Source organism: Ailuropoda melanoleuca, chromosome 1, assembly GCF_002007445.2.
Source record: "Ailuropoda melanoleuca isolate Jingjing chromosome 1, ASM200744v2, whole genome shotgun sequence".
NCBI lineage: Eukaryota > Metazoa > Chordata > Mammalia > Carnivora > Ursidae > Ailuropoda > Ailuropoda melanoleuca.
Window position 1 is genome coordinate 3,625,780 of NC_048218.1, and position 17,557 is coordinate 3,643,336.

At 49.0% G+C, this 17,557-nt stretch overlaps 1 protein-coding gene across 1 annotated transcript in view; it reads right to left on the reverse strand.

Moving 5' to 3' along the window:
• The window catches only part of LOC100470191 (ATP-binding cassette sub-family G member 1), an 83,841-nt gene extending 66,550 nt beyond the window's left edge, over positions 1-17,291 (reverse strand). The window contains exons 1-2 of the mRNA XM_034655314.1: positions 17,268-17,291; positions 16,601-16,739 (exon numbers count right to left, since the gene is read on the reverse strand). Of these exons, the coding sequence (XP_034511205.1) occupies positions 16,601-16,739; positions 17,268-17,276 (148 nt within the window). The 5' untranslated portion in view covers positions 17,277-17,291. The remainder of the gene's footprint in view (positions 1-16,600; positions 16,740-17,267) is intronic.
• Between the last annotated feature and the right edge of the window lie 266 nt (positions 17,292-17,557).

Here is a 17,557-nt window from a genome sequence, read left to right on the forward strand (position 1 = left end):
CTTTGAAATATTGTTTATTTAGGAGCATATAGTTTAATTTCCACATATTAGTGAATTTCCTAAAATCATCTATGACTGATAATAGTTTATAGATTGATTTATAAATAGTTTTATTATGATGTGCGTAAGTTCAAATTTTTTTAAATTATTTATCCTGGTTGGATTTAGTTTCTTGAACCCGTGGGTCACTACCTTTCATAACATTTGGAAAATATTTGGCTATTATTTCTTCAAAGGCTGTTTCCCTCCCCTCTTCCCTCTCCCTCTCTCTCCCCTCTTTTTCCAGGACTCCAGCTATACCTGTGTTGCTCTCGGTCCTGTCCTACGTACGTGTCTTACATTTATTCTGTGTTTATAATTTTTTTCTTTCTGTGATTCACTTTGGATATTTTCTATTGATCTATCCTCAAATTTATTTTCTTGTGTTCTGCTGTATTCAGTCTGCTGGATCTGAAATACTCTCATTTAAAATATCCATTTGATGATTTTTGTAGATTCCAATTCCCCTGGGAAAGGCCCCCCCTTTCACATGGATTTTATCCATCTTTTACTCTATTTTTCACTTATTTATCATGGTTACTTTGAAATCAGGCACTGCTAATGCTTTCTCTGAGTCAGTCTCTGAACTGTGACCTCTATACATGCGAGCCATTTCCGCAGAGACGATGATGCGTTACTTCTCACCTACAGCTTGTGGCTGCTTGGGGTGGTTTGTCTCAGGGTGCCGTTACTGCCCTCCCAGGAACTGGTCAGGGGATGGATGTTGCAATCCACCCTTCGTAATAACATCCAAGCAATAACCCGAACTATGTTGTCACTGGAAATCAGGAGGCATCTGTCCCTTCTGCAAACAACACTCAATTGTCTTGGCAACACCAGGTCTACAGATAAAAATCGCTTTCCCCCTTTTCCTTAAATTGGACCATCCATAGTGAAGATTGCCAATTCCTCTATTTACAATGCATAATTTGAGTAAAATGTTCCAAAACCCGGTTTCCTGGCAGAATCTTCTGGGAGGGGCTCTTTAAAACTATCAGCACCTCCCTTCACCCCAGAAAGTGTATCAGCACCGCGGGGGGGAGCCGGGAAAGAGGTCCGGGGCCATGCCTCAGAGCCATTGCTGGCCCACTGGAGGTGGCCCAGGCTTAGAGGGCTGGGTACCCCCCATCTCTTTCACAACCCTTGGCTGCCACCCCACCCACACTCCTCAGAGCTTTGCACCCCGGCTGGAAGTGGTTGATCCTCTTTTCTAAGCTGGCTCGCCGATCGGAGTCTGTCCAGCTGCCCCAACCCTCTGTGCCCGTCCCCCGGGGTGGTGCAGTCTGAGGTCGCTCTGGGGCAAGACTGTGGCACACAGGCTGACGCCCTTGAGGACATGAGGATGAGGGTGGGGCTTTCCTGATGAAGCACAGGTTAAGAAATGAGAAGTAGGCATGATCCCCAGTCAACGGTCTTATTTGCTCTTCCAAAAAAAAACTGGAATATTTTCTTGATATGCCAAAGGTTAAATGGGGTTGACAACAGGCACCGAAATGACAACAAAACCCCAAAACCAAAAACAACAATGAAAAACCAGGAAGCGGGGGGGCAGAGCCTTTTGTCCCCAACACCAGAAGAGGGGTCCTAGGATGTTTCCCCCTGACAACAGCTGCTTCTTACAGCCACCTCCCTCTGCTGGGTAATTTCAGAACACGGACACTGGCACAGCACAGAAGGATATGTCACATGGTTGGGATTGAAAAACCATACGTATGCAATTTGATATAAGTCACAAGCGTGCTGGCAAAACCTCAAGTCCGCTCACCCGTGGGGACAGTCACAATGGCCATGGGAAAGGCTGTTGGTGCAGCCCTAGAGCCAAGGGGAGAGACAAAAGCAAAGGAGCAAGTGCCTCCCCAGGGTCAGAGGGCCAGGATGGCGGGCTGTGGTCTGACGCACTGTGCTCTCCATGCGGTCACCACCAAACGTGGACCTGGGTTGGTGGCAGTCAGGTCCCTGGGCTAATCCAAGTGGGAGGTTTTACAAGCTGGTGATGAACATGGAGCAGCTTGCAGACAGGGCCACAGAAACATCGTCGAATGTCTAGAACCCGTGAGAACCAGCCTGGACTGCTGAGTGTCTAAGAAAATTCCATCCAGGCAGTAGGAGTCCTACAGGCGCAGAGCAGAGCCCGAGGCTCTGTGAAGGCCTCGCTGCCCCCGCCCCCAGCCCGCTCTGTAGGCCACACCCACCCAGAACCAACGTGCGCCCTTGGTATCAGGACATCAACTGCCAAACACTTTGCTTGTTGAATCCTAGAAATCCCAACCGACAGATTTAGGCCCTAGAAGCTCTTTACAAAATGCTGGTGGAGCATGGCCAAAAGGACTTCTTGCGCTGGGTCGCTCACCAGCCCCGCCCCCCCGCGGAGTGTAGGACGCAGGGCGCATGGTGGCGGTGTCACCCCTCCACCTCGGCCCGGCCCCGTCCAGGGGGGACGCACCGCCTCCGGGGTGCTGGCAGTCCCTGCGCCAGGCGTGCCAGCACTTTCTGCGGCTTATTGTGGAGAACTGAGAATGCATTTTCCCACAGACACAGGGGTTAAGTTCCCAGGCCAGGCCATAAAAGCCCATTCTTGTTTCACTTGTAGAGACACGGCATTACTGCAATTCTCCGCCGTACAAAATTGTGGAACTCAGGAGAGAGCTCTACGGCACTGTGTGTGTTGGAAAACTTCCCCAACTCAGCCTCCGACCTCCAGGACACGGGCTATGTGCTGGGTCCTCCTTCCTGTACAAGACCAAGCTTCAGTGTCGCCGGCCCTGGGGCTCCCACCTGCGTGCAGGTGGGGGCGAGTTCGGGGACCACCACGGCCCAGAGGTAGCAAGGCCAGGGCCACAGGGGCAAAGCAGGGAATTGGTAGGAAAAGCTGAGTCCCAGGCCGATGCTGTGTTTCGTACATAAAGATACTAGTAGCTTCGGAAAGCAGAGGCTTGAGGGCTGTGCGGGTTCGTGGATCTCCCTCGCTAGCAAGAGCAGATGAGTGAACCAGCCAGAGCATTGCCTCCCGACGAAGGATCTCACCTGGAGGAGGGCAGCTAGGTTGGTCTTGCAGGCCGAGTTGGATCGGTCAGGATGGCTGTCCTTGCCTTCATCCGGGTCAGGCCACGTCTGCACTCAGCGGGACCCGGTGCTCTGATCCATTAGTGATGTCTGCCAAGGGAAGGGGCAGGGAGAGTCTGTGGGTGTTTGCCAACCCAGGCTACACCCTCCCTGGGAAAGTCAGTACCTGCCATGTTTTTAGAATTCCCCAAGGAAAGATGTGCTCTTAGACGCCAGAAGACACTTGGATAATTTTCAGAAGTCCCTAATGGAAGCATTACTTGTCAAGGGTTCCACAGTTGGGCACGTAAAGCTGAAACTGCTGTGTGCCGAATGATGCAGTGCGGGGGAAGAAAGCGATCATGTTCTGGGGGAAAGGCTTTCCTATACATACAACTCACGTGGCCTGGAGAGCTGAAGTCCCTGCTGTTGTGAGGTTCCCGTTTCTTGCTTCAGGGTCCAGAAAAACATCGCTACCTGATACACTTGCCGCACTATGTGCTCACCTGAGTTCTCGCTGTAATTTCGTCCTACGACACTCTGTGCGTCTTCATAATTGTACATTAATGTATTTGGGGAAGTAAAGTAGCACTTTCCTGTTTGATTTACAAGATAACGTGGAGACGCTTTCTCTCTCAGAGGCTGGAATTCTATTACTGTCATGGGAAAATGTTTCTCGTTGGCAGCTACCCCCTCAAATTCGATGTTCCAATGGGTGCTTCTCCTGAGGCAGTTCCTGAGGTGCGACCCAGAGCTCCTGTGCGAGGGCTGTATCTTTATTTTTTTATTTTTTATTTTTTATTTTTTAGATTTTTTATTTATTTGACAGAGAGAGACAGCCAGCGAGAGAGGGAACACAAGCAGGGGGAGTGGGAGAGGAAGAAGCAGGCTCATAGCGGAGGAGACTGATGTGGGACTAGATCCCCGAACGCTGGGACCACGCCCTGAGCCAAGGGCAGACGCTCAATGACTGAGCCACCCAGGCGCCCCTGGGCCGTATCTTTACATCGCAGAAACAGCAAAACTCCTGACACCCCACTGGAAAGTTCGTTTCGCACAGCCCAGCTCAGAACCAAGACGGGGGACTGTGGACCTAAAGACATTCATGTGACCTGCAGCCCAGCTTTCCAGCAGGGCTCGCGCTGGGCCTGCAGCTTCGGGTGGGAAGAGCTGGCTGGTTCCCAACCCCTGCAGCGGTCAGGTCTCCCCTGAAACCCACTGCAAACCTGTTCTGCTTTTTAAATAATAATGTCTTGTTACTAACATAGTGAGCTCAACTCACATGAAACAACCACATTTAAGATGGTCGGATGGATGGGTGGATGGATGGATGGTGGATAGATTTACATGGTAGATGGATGGATGGATGGATAGAAAGAAAGATAGACAGATAGATAATGATCGATTTTAAATGAGTAAACGTGAAGACTAGGCCCCCTTGCTGGTCTGTATTTGACTTCCCACTTTGGTCTGGGAGGCCAAAGCCACAGGCTGCAGGTCTGCTCGACCTTCCGGAGCCCTCTCCGTAGAGACGGGCTGCCCCGCTCCCCCACGGCTGCCTGACTGTCACGGCCTCAGCGGTGACATTTCATCGTGGAAAATGCCCTGGTGGCTCCTTCTGACCTTGTCATTGCCAACGCTCCTGCAGCCCCTCTCCACCCAGAGAGGACGAGGGGACACCAGTCAGGCCCCTGCGCCCTCTGTCATCTCAGCCTGCGAATGGCCAGGCAGGTGGGCCTCCTGGAGTGCGGTCCCCGGGGCCTCTAGCCGCCTCCTGGATGAGCGGCTGCCGGTGTGTAAGAGGCCTCGAGGTGTCGGCCCTGCCGTGGCAGCCAGCGCCCAGCCGTCGCTTCGGCCAGCACTGGGCTGCAGAGTTCAGGAAAAGAGAAATATGGCCCTTCTGCCTCAAACCACGGAAGCCGGCTTGTTTATAACCCCTAATCTGTTTTGTGCACCAAGTTTTCATGGTTCACATCTCGTCCCAAGTAGAAGATGTCAGTAACTGTTTCCATGATGCTGAAAACAAGTGCCTACCCATGCCGGGCCCCTTGCTCAGCGGTTCACATGCTCGTGCGCCTCACTCCTCAGGACAACCTGGAGGGGGAGGTATGATTTCTGGAGACCAGGTGTCCTGGTTTTCCCAGGTCTGGGGGCAGCAGCGACAGGAGTCCCTGGGACTTGGGACTTTTGATGCTAAAGCCGGGATCAGTTGGTCACCCCATGATATTCCCACTTTGCAGACGAGGCGGCTGAGGCCCAGAGGGCTCCGCAGTCTGTCCAGGGCACACGGCGAGTGAGGCGGCCAGATCCCAGTCCTGCTGGCTCCGAGTCCAGAACATTCCACCACGGCTTTCTCTGAGTGTTCTTATTACACAGAACTATCAAAACACCTTTTTAAAAAAAAGATTTTATTTATTTATTTGAGAGAGCACAAGCAAGGAGAGCGGCAGGTGAGGGAGAAGCAGACTCCCCGCTGAGCGAGGAGCTCCACATGGGACTCGATCCCAGGGTCCTGGGATCATGACCCGTGCAGAAGGCAGAGGCCTAACCCACCGAGCTGCCCAGGCGCCACTCAAAACATCTTTTTTTTTTTTAAGATTTTTTATTTATTTATTTGACAGAGAGAGACAGCCAGCGAGAGAGGGAACACAAGCAGGGGGAGTGGGAGAGGAAGAAGCAGGCTCCCAGCGGAGGAGCCCGATGCGGGGCTCGACCCCACAACGCCGGGATCACGCCCTGAGCCGAAGGCAGACGCTAACGACTGCGCCACCCAGGCGCCCAAAACATCTTTCTTAACGGTCTAGTCACAAACTGAGAGTTCTGAGAATGTCTCTCTCCAAGCCTTAAATTAATCCCAAAGACATAAGGAACAGAAAGTGGGACAGGCTCGCCAGGACATCAGCTATACCGTGCAGTCCCTACGGGGACACACTCTTGCCCTGACTGGGTGTCGCTGCCCCCACCTCAGACTGGCTCCTACACCCCACCGCACCCCCGCCACCTCTCCCCTCCATGCAGACGACTTCCCTTCTGCTCAACACCCAGCACCTCCCTCTGACGACAGAAGCAAGCTTGTTGATGGCTCTTAAGGCCGGGTGGAGGACACATGACAGTTTGTCATACTATCCTCTCTGCTGTGATGCTTGGATGTTTTTGTATTAAGATGTAAAGAGAGGCGCCTGGGAGGCTCCGTCGGTGAAGCGTCTGTCCTCAGCTCAGGTCATGATCTCGGGGTCCTGGGATCGAGTCCGGCATTGGGCTCCCTGCTCAGCGGGGCATCAGCTTGTCCCTCTCCCTCTGCCCTTCCCCCTGTTCACTCTCAATCTGTCTCAAATAAATAAATAAATAAATAAAATCTTAAAAAAAAATAAAGAGAGAGAGAGAGAACAAGAAATAACAGGAGGATATTAGCCAAAGAATACATATTAATATCAGACAAAATAACATTTAAAGCAAAAGCGAGCAGTGAGTCCAGAGTACTGGTGGCCACACTAAGGCTCCACGCACAGGACAATGGAACCCTCACCGTGTGCAGGGCCGAGGGCACGTCCTAAGTTCCCATCTTCGCTCTTGATGGCTCCCCGGGGCTGTCGATCCAGGCCTCTCTGCCCTGCCCTGCCTTCTGGAGTTCCAGAAAAGCCTTCAGACACTAGATGTGGATACCGGTAGTTGGAAGTTGGATGAAACATCCCAAATCCTCAGTCCCCGAGGAGACCTGGATGGGCGCAAACAGCGTCCGCCACAAGAGAGAACACAGGGAGTTCTCAGGCACACGCAGAACATGCACAAAAGTTCACCTACATCTGGGGCACGAACCTTAAAAAATTCTGGTTCGGTTTCATTCATATCACATTCTTTGTCCATTCTTAGGTGAGTAATGAACCACAAGGATAATGCAGGAGAAGGAGATGTGTGTGGGAATTAATATGTACACTTCTAACTAACTCGTGGGCCAAAAAAAGAAACTATGTTGAAATTAGAAAATACTTATTGAAATAGCCCTATTTCTGAAATCTTCAGGGAGGCAGGGGTGCCCAGGGGCACACGGGGCTGAGCCTCCGAGCTGGTTTCAGCTCAGGTCCTGATCTCTGGGTCATGGGATCGAGCCCCACCTTGGGCTCGGCGCTCAGTGGGGAGTCTGCTTGGGTTTCTCTCGCTCCCTCTCCCTCAGCCCCTCCACCTCCCATTCCGGCTCATGCTTGTTCATGCTCCCTCTCTAAAATAAATGAATAGAGTCACTCGGCAAAAGCGTGCCGGGCCCATTAAACAAACAAACAAATAAATAATTTTTTAAAATCTTGAGGGATGCAGATACAGTGCTTCTCGAAGAGATGTTTGAAAGCTTCCATTAGAAAAGAGGAGAGGCTAAGATAATAATGAACTAGATTTCCAAAGGTAAGAAGTCGGAAAAACAATGAGCAAATAAGCCCAAAGAAAATGGAAGGAAGTCATAAATGGGGACAGACGTTAATAAATTAGAAAACAATTTGCACCAGATGTCTGGTCTGCAGCTCAGATCCGCCCATGCCAGCTGTGGCCTTGGCAAACAGGTGCGTGCAGGTTTGGCTCCCTTCCGGCCTGTGGCTGTCACCTCAAGCTGGCCCCACCCCACGTCTCTCACGTGCTGCCCCCGTCCTGCCCCCTCCTTCTCTGATGCCTTGGAAGGAGGTGGCCAGCAGGACCCTACTCGCATCTCAGCCCTGGGTTGCCCAGAAGCAACCAGGAGGTGATGCCTCATGGAAGAACTTCACCAGTCAGGAGGTGGGAGCCCCAAACTTCCTTCCTTGGACAAAAAAGTCTGGAAAGTTCTATGCCCTTCCCAATAGGTCCCAGCTGGGTCAAGCCCCAGGTGCTCACAGCCGTGGCCAGCATCTAGTGTCTGAAAGGTGGAAAATGTGCATTCTTTCAAGTACATATGGCACTAGGCTAATTAACCACAAGGGAAGAGTTTCTTTTTTTCCAAAAAGTTTCAACACATTTTAAAAATTGCCATTATCCAGAGCACATTCTTAGACCTCAGTGCAATTAAATTACAAATCAACAACACAAACACTTCAAAAGTGTGTTGAGAAAATGTAAACACTCTGCTAAATGACTCTGGAGTTAAGAAATCACAATAGAAACCATGCGGCACCAGCCCCCTGAATGGCTGGCCAACGAGAACACATGATTCTATGAGAGCTAAATGCCACCCGCAAGCAACGGCGAAAATCAACACACCTAAAAGTGAATTCTCTGTAAAAGCTCAGAAAATAGACAGACCTCTAGCCTGAAAGATACAGAAGAGAGGGCGTGGCCGGGCAGGAGGGAGAAAGGGAGGCAATAAATTATGACTAATAGGAATAAAAAGTGGGACCTAATTACAGGGGAAATTAAAAACACACTCAAGAGATACTATGAATAACTTTATCCAATGAATCCGAAAACAGCAATGAAATGGATGACCTTTAGAAAAGAGAAAATCACCAAAATTGAATCAAGAAGAGAACAAAAGCCCAAATAAACCCTTAACCCCTATATAAAAAGAATCAGTAGCCAAAATTCTCCCGCCTCCCTAGGCATCCCAGACTGATCTCAGGTGAATTTTATCAAATCTTCATGAACCAGATCCCTTTCATCTTATATGAATTGTTTCAAAGAACAGAAAAAGAGAGAGTGTTATACAATTTGTTGTGAGATGCTAGTATAGGACTGACAAGAAAATTGGACTGGGAAGATATGTATGTGCAACTCAACCCCAAAGACTTAATATCTAGACTATATAAAGAAATCCTACAAATTAACAGCACAAAAAAAAATCTATCATTTAAAATGTGCAGAATAGATGAATAGGACATTCACGGAAGAAACTCAAGCATCTAATAAACACGTGAAAAGGTGCTCAAATTTGTCCGTAAGCATGGAGCTGGAAATGAAAGCCACGACCTCCTGTCTCACACTCCTCAGACTGACAAATACTCGAAATCTAGAGATCATGAGTGTCCCCAAGCGTGTGGAGGGGCCAGACTTCACGTACCTTCAGTGGGGGGCGTCAAATGGTACACCTACTTTGGAGGGCAAGTGCGCAGCATTTGGTGAAGTTGAAAACTCCTGTTCCTGTTCTTTACAACCTGATTCTTTCAAAGCTGAAGGGAAGGGGGTGTGCAGTCCTGGACTACATGGTCAGTGCCTGGCAGTGCCTGGCTCTGTCCATCACGCAGCCGCCTCTCAAATGAGGAGGACCACCATGTACGGTGACTCATCTCTTAGTGGCATTTGAACATTCTAATAAATCAAGATTTTTTTCCCCTTGAATGACTGTCTTATAATTAAAAAAGAGAAGAAAAGAAAAAGAAAAACCTCTGAAGTGTTTAATCCAAATAGAAGATCTAACCATCAAATGTCAGCTCCTTGAATGTGTCGATGTAAGTGATGTCAAAATTGCAAGTAGGGGACAAAAACAGTGGGTGTATTTTTAGCTTTAATGCTAACATGAAGCATCTAGTGTGATCATGTGAAAATGCTTCCCAGAACATTTTAACCACTTAAAAATGGCCTGTTTACTAAAAGGAAACCAAGGGTATTTTGCTGGAGGAGATCCATGTTTCTAAGAAGTTGAGTTGGATTTTGAGTGAACGGCGTCATGAAAGAGACCGCTGTTAGGAATTGCTCCTCTCCAGCCCTGCACGTGTATATGGGGCGTCTAAGTCAGGCTTTTCAGCTACGGGGACCACGGGGATCGTCACGCTGAGCTGAAGACCATCATCTGACCTTCCTTCTGTCTCACTGTGAATTCTTTGGGAGACCTGGTGTGTCTGCCCAGCTACCCGGTGATCTTTCTCACCTTTGGGGGAGCGTAGCATCCCCCTGGAGAAGCGCCAGTAAACCTGAGCGCTTCCAGGAGATGCACTGAGACCTCCGCGTTGGGTTTTGTGCATTCAGATGTTGAACCTTAAAGCAGGTACCACTTTGAGGTTCCAGGAAGAAACGTGAAAGCAGTTCCATACACCCTCCCCCCAATGGCAAAACCGTGTGGCTCTGGGGGCCCAGAGTGCGTAGGAGCAGCCTGACGTGTGGGGGTGATGAGCGATGATCTGTTAGGGCAATGTGCAGGGCTGGGGAGAGCACGAGGAAGACACTTCTGTAAACATTGCAATAGTTCTTCAGTTGATTCAAAAGCATTTACTGACCATCTGCTATGATGTAAGTCCTCATGCGAGGGAGACCCTGGGAGGAGTCCGGAGCCGTGGGACACTCGGCCCCCAGCTCAATCTTCACAACCTAAGTTCCGTGAACGCATGAATGCACACGGGGACGCACATGCCCACATGCATCCAAAACAACAAGCCTTTAACCAGTGTTTGAGCAAGTGTCTATGGTTTGTAGAAGCCTGAAGAACGTCGTTTCAGTGAGATGGAGCTGCTGGGTGACTTCTAGAAGGAGGTGGACATGTGTCAGGTGTGTGCTGGAGTTAAATTCAGCCGCATTAATTATATACCCATCGCGTGCAGGGAAGAAGTCACTGAGTGGTATTGCCAAATGACCAAGGATAGGGTTCCTAGCTTTGAGGACCTAGAACATTTCTTCACTCCTTTATAAAGCCAACTTCAAACCTGCCATTTGAGGTCATTTTTTCTAATAATCCATCAGATTAAAATATCTCCATGGCAGCTAAGAGAAGGCATGAGGAGCCAAGAAGTTGCGAGGGGAACCGAGCTGATCACGAGGCTTCCGCAGCAAGCCGGTGGCCTAGGGCGAAGGTGTGCAAGCAAACGCTAGAGAGAGGGCCAGAGAGGGCCGTCGGGAAAGTACATTGACGTCTTTAAGAACACTGCCAGAGAGAGCAAGAATATCCCTGTAGGCTCTCCCGCAGAAGTGAATCCCGGCAGGCGGAAGGTCTGCACGCTGGGAATTCAGGGGGCCAAGGACAGCAGGTGGAAAAGCACAGATTGCAAAGACATTCCTGTGCTAAAATCTCCCAACATAGAGATGTTGCCAAATCTCTGAATTCTTGAAATCGAGATTGAAGTGCGTTGCCAGAATAGACTGTGAAGAAATGAACCCAGGATGCGGAGTACCATGAAAGCCTTGGCCACAGGTACAGCAGGCAGCAAGGTCTGAAATTGAAACGCGGTGTGTAGTTGTACAGGTGTGCACTGACATCCAGCCTTGCTCCAGAAAGGATCGGGTGGTACAGTACCTGTTATCTGCAGGCCTAGCAGGGTTAAAGGTAATTGAAGAGACAGACTAGGGGAAAACAGAGTGTAAGTCTGGTGGGGTTTGTGTCCAGCACCTCTCCTGCCTTTCTTTAGTTGACTAACCCCTGTGTCCTGGGAGGGTTCCCTCTCCCCTTGGCACAGGAAGAGCTGCCATCTTGTCAACCTTGTGATCCAATCCTGACCAATCAGAGCCCCCTCTGTCCCAGACACAGTGATTGGTTTGGACGTTTTCCTGTGACTTGGGCTGGGCCAATCAGAGTCCTTCCTGGCCTCGGCCCCTGGAGCCCGTGGGAAAGCTGTCTGTATGCTCTGTATGCCCCGGTGATGAGCGAGCCCTGCCTGGAGAGCATCCCTGAGAGTCGGCGTTATCCCAGCCCTGCCAGGGGCCCGCCTGCACGGCTGGACTCCCCACCTGTGTGAACCAGTAAGCGCCCTGTTTTGCTCAGGCTGGTTTGGGGTGGTTGCAGCTCAGAAAGAATCCTGACTAATACAGCCTTTTATGATACTGTTTTTTAAAGGGCCATTTTTAGGAAATTACAGCTAATAGTTGCCCGAAATAGAAATAGAACCGGCTGTTAATTGAGGCCATTGAGAGAGAAATGATCTACATTTTAGAGGTCCAGATAAACCTTTGTGTTTATGTATTATTTCCCCAAACTCTCACTCTCCCTCCCTCCATTTCCCTCTCCCTCTGTCTCTCTTTCACAGGCGCGCATACACACACACACACACACACACTCACACACTCACACACACCCTTCATGGGGTGTTAAGAGATGAAATCAGTTTTCCCAGGTGCTAGGATGTCGTTAAGTACTAGAGAGTAGTAATTTACCAAATGGCACCTTATCATTTCGGAAGGGATGATGGGGCTTCTAAAACAACACCTGGCTCACTTTCTCAGAGCAGTTTTTGAATTGGTCGAATCAGGCTGGCTAGTTCCAGAAAATTCTAAGATCCAGCCATAGATGGCCATTTTATATGCAGAGGAGATAGGGGCACTGTCTTGTGTGGTAGAGCTGCTGGGGGTCTTAGATGACAATCTGGAAAGTTCTTCTGGAGCTCCCCGATGGGCCACACAGAATGCCTCCTGAGGAAAAAAGCCCTACTCCAAATCCCCTGGGGCTGGGTGTGTGTGTGTGTGTGTGTGTGTGTGTGTGTGTGTGTGTCTAGACTCACTGACCTCTTTGTGCAATGTCTAGGTTAGAGGTCCCTTTGCCCCTGCCAGCTGCACCCAGCAGCTCTCCACACTGACCAGGACCCAAATCGACCGAGAATGGGCTTTTTGTCAGATCCTGGCCTAGCCTTCAGGCTCAGAGACGTCCCTGCTTCCAGGCCCCCTGGATGCTGGGAGTTCCAGCCACTGACTCAGGCAGTCCCCACTACTGCAGCCCATCAGGCCGCTGTCCAGGCGCTCAGCGGTGTCAGCTGCTTCCCAAAGCAGCCCCTCATCTCCGCACCCACTCCCCTGGCCACCCCAGAGAGACAAAATCTGGAGAATGTGGCAACACTGGCCCAGGAGTCACAGACCCCATAATCCAGGACAGTTCTGACACAGGGGCTGTGGGGCGTTGGACAAGTCACCAAGCCTCTCTGGGCCACCACTTCCCTGTGTATAAGTGAATAGACTGGACGGGGTGTGTTTCCAACTGTCCACGGCCCAAGGTTGGAGCCAGGTGGTGGGGCAGGGGGGAGGGGGCGGAGCTGCACTGGTCCCACTCCCTCTGCAACCAGGTAGTCCAGTTCTGTCTGCATCATTGAACAGTGGCTCCTGGGGGTGGGGGGATGGTGTGAAATCTACCTCAGTCCATTAACCTCAAAGGCCTTTCTAGTTCTGGGATGCAGTGAACAGGGAAACCAACGGCTCATCCATAAATGCAACAGAAAGACCAAGACAAACCTGGAGAGAATTGGTGGTCATTTGCGGGGAACAGCCCCATACCCCTCTTTGGCCGTGAAACACTGACTGCATTCTACCAGAGAAGTAACAGGCACATGGTCCCTCCTCATCCCATCACTAAGTGCTTACTACAACTGTGAAGTAAATAAAATATGAAACAAGAAGATTGTTGAACTTAGGTTTAATTTTACATTTGAAAGGAAACTGAGTTTTGAAAAAACTTTATGTACATATTAAAGATCCCTCTTTGGGGCGCCTGGGTGGCACAGTTGTTAAGCGGCTGCCTTCTGCTCAGGGCGTGATCCCAGCGTTCTGGGATCAAGCCCCACATCAGGCTTCTCTGCTGGGAGCCTGCTTCTTCCTCTCCCACTCCCCCTGCTTGTGTTCCCTCTCTCACTGGCTGTCTCTCTCTCTGTCAAATGAATAAATAAAACCTTTAAAAAAAATAAATAAAGATCCCTCTTTGAAAGAAGTCCTCCCCTACGATAGAAGGCTAAAACTAGCTGGAAGGGGCAAATATTATTTTTTGGTTTTCTATTTATTAATGTCGATTTTTTTAAAGCACACATGCAAATTTTTATAATCCTCCCAACATTTCAAGGATTAGAAAATTAGAGAAAGGTCAGCAAAGCAGAGTAAAATCCATAATGCTCTGATTGTTCTGAATTCAAAATGCTAGAGGAGAAATATTTTCACATCCACGTTTTCAGAAGGACTCACTGTTGCCCATTGTGAGCCGGCGTTAACTCTTTACAGGCCGCTCAACCACGGCGGGGGGCGTTCGGATCTAACGTCACAGCTGGGGCCGTGAAATGTCCGTGCCCCAGGTGGGTCGTGCCGCCTACATTATCAAGCAGTCGGGGCTCTCGTGCAGCCGCAGAGAAGCCTTTGCATTTGATGAAACTGCTCAGCGGCCCCTGTTGCCCCAGTGAGATCGGGAGCAGTCAGGTCCCGACTCAAGCAGCAGGCTCGGGGCTCGCGTCACTTTCCCAGCCAGTCACGGCACGATCCCGAGGGGCCCACTCCATTCCCAGACCCCACCCAGGGTCACCCTTGTTCACAACATAAGCACATCTGAGGCCTCCAGACACAATGACATACCCAATGGGACCACGCCTGGCAGCTCCTGGAAGGTGGCCAAAGTCACTCCTGATCTGGGACCTGAGTCCTGATCTGTGACCTTTTAAGTTCAGGTCTCTTCGAGGTCCCTGTTTTCCACTTCTCCCCTGCCAAGTTGTGACTGGGAGGCTGATGGTGACAGCGGGGCAGAAGGAGACAAAATGTATATAAAAGTAATTAGGAGCCAGTGTAGACGTCGTCTGCCTGCTGGAGGGCATTCCACCTGTGCCTAGTAGTCGCCCCTCAGCCGTCTGGGCTCCCTGTCTGAATAAGCCAGTCAGGAAATCAGTGAGTCCTACGACGTCTGTTGCAAGCCCCAGGCACTGTGCTGAGGCTACTGGATGAATAGATACTGTTTCTCCTCTCAAGGACTTTATTGTCTGATGTGTGAGAACGACAAATAAATAATAACAGCACGAAAATGCTGCAAGCACAGTACAGACAGTCTGCTCTGGAAGCAAGAGGAAGAAGGAATGCACTTGCCGTGTTTTGGGGGCATTTTATGTTAATGGTATTTTTACCTTAAAATTATCTTTCCATCAGATTATGGTTTGAAAAGACCTGCTTCAAAACACGATCACCACGTACTGTGGGATTCCTAACATGTGTAAAAGCAGAACGTGTGAAAACAACACCACAAAGGAAGGGATGGGAAAACAAAAGGACACGGTTTCGGTTGCAAGGTCTCAGCTCTTCAGGGGAAGTGGTGCGGTGTCATTGACCGGGGACTGTGGCCCGTTAGAGGCGCAGTAGAGCATAACACGAGAAACAGAGGAGTGGCTAGGTAACAAAGCAAGCGAATACGCACTCAAAGTGGAGATGTCCAAAGTGGAGACACCAGATGTACGAAAACATACCCGATCTAAAATACGTGGTTAGGTATATTCCACTACCACAACAGTAAAAGCACTCGAGGCTCACTTGATTAAAATATGGGATGAAAAAATGGAGAAAGGAACAAGATGATAGATGTAAACCGACCATACCCTGAAATCATGGCAAATGTAAATGGGCCAAGCACACCAATTAAAAGGCAGAGATGATCGAGGGAGCCAAAAAGTACAGCCTAAATACATGTTTTCTACAAGAAACCTGGTTTAAATATAGTGACGCAGATTGATTAAAAGGTAAAGGAATGGGAGAAGATACACGTGCAGGTACTAGGCGCGAGAGGCGCTGGACCAGTAGGCTGTAAATGTCAGACAAAGTAGACTTCAGAAGAAGGCATATCACCCGGGATGAAGAGGGAGATTTCAGAATTATAAGTAAGTTCATCACGAGGATATAACTGTCCTAAACGTGTACACACCGAATTACAGAGCTTCAAAAATGCATAAAGGAAAAGCTGACAGACCCAAAAGGAGAAACAGACAAATCAACAGTTTGAGTTGGAGATTTCAGTGCTTCTCTCTCAGCAAAGTTAGTACTGAGTAGTTAGTCCACCTTCACTCAGGGACATCGCATCAGACAACTTGACTGATTTTCGGTTGTGGACACTCCACCAGACACCTGCGGAATACATTCCTGCCAAGTACAGGCGGGACATTCACCAAGGGAGACCATGTGCCGGGCCGTGACCCAAGTAACTGGTTCAAATTATGTAATGTCTGTTCTTTGAGCATAAAAAAATTAAACTAGAAATCAGTTAACAGACAGGTATGTGGAAGAGCTCCTAAATATTTGGAAATTAAATAACACACTTTTAGATAACTCGAGGGCCAAAGAAGAAATTACAAAAGAAATTAGAAGCTATTTTGCACGGAATGAAAATGAAATCACAGCATACCAGAATTTGTGGGATGCCGCTGCAGCAGTGCTTAAAAGGCTATGTATAGCTTTCGATACTTAGGTGCCCCAAAGTTAAATTTCTAAAGAGCTGTTTATTTGTAGCTGATTGTGCCAGGGTCAAAAAGTTATCCACAATACGGAGTCTTCAGGCTTATCATGTTCATCTGTGAGCAAATAAATGTTGATACACAAATATTTACCTGGCAAAAATCCATCTAATTTTTTACTTGACAAAGGAACAAAGGTAAATGTCTAGGCACCCACAAAAAAATGTTCAACATCATTAGTAATCAGGAAAACCCAAATAACTCACAAGCTATCACTGCACATCCACCAGAGTGGCTAAAATTAAAAAGACCGGCAACACCAATTATAGGTCAAGACATGCGACAATGGGAATCTCATACACTGGGAGGGAGGGAATGGGGCAACACTGGAGAAATGTCTGGCAGTGTCTTATAAAACTGAACATCCACCCACCCCACGAGCTGGCCCTCCACGCATAGGTACTTACCCAAGAGACGTAAGAGTATCAAAAGGATTGTACAAGAAACAGCAGCTTTTCTCCATGCCAGCCAAACACCGGAATCAGCTTGGGAGAAGATCATCGGGAGAACACCCAAGGAGTACTGCCTTCGGTAGAAAGGCCAGTGCTGCCAAGACACGAGACAGTGTGATTCTAAGATGTTACGCAGATGGAAGGCACCCTCACACATAAGAGTACGTAGGGTGCAAGTCTGTTCTACGGAAGTCTCGAACTGGCAGAACTGACCGATAGTGACCCAAAGTCTGAACTGCGGCCGTCCCAGTGGGGTCATAGGGCCTGGGAAAGGTCATGGGCACTTTCTCTGTCTTGATAGACGTTTGGATTAGACTTAAATTTTATACATTTTGCTGCTGGTAAAGTTTAGAAAAAACCCCAATAATGAACTCTGATTAATGGTGTGCGTGCTGGAGCATCGAAAGAGTGAAATGCACTCATGTCTGCAATTTCAAAAATGCATCCAAAGTACTGTGCGCTGATGCACGGGTGGAGGGATGGGCAGACGTATGATAAAGCAGTTATAGAAAATGTTAATTTTAGAATCTAGGACAGGGGTCGGTTAAACTTTTTTCTGTAAAAGGCCAGATAGTAAATATTTAGACTTTATGGGCCATTCAGTCTCTGTCCATCCACTTACCTCGTCCATTGGTGCAAGAAACCAGCCCAGACCACATGTAAATAAATGCAGTGGGTCTGTATTTATGGAGGCTGAAACGTGAATTTCACATAATCTTCATGGGTCACAAAATATTTCTCTTCTTTTGATTATTTTCCAACAGTTGAAAAACATGACAAGGAGGCAGCGGGTGAGTTGAGCCCACAAACTCTCGTTGGCTGTCCGCCGATGTGCTGGGGGGCTCTATGAGTGTTCACTGTACCGTTCTTTCAGCTTTTCTCTGTGCAGTGGACCCTTGAGCCACGTGGGTG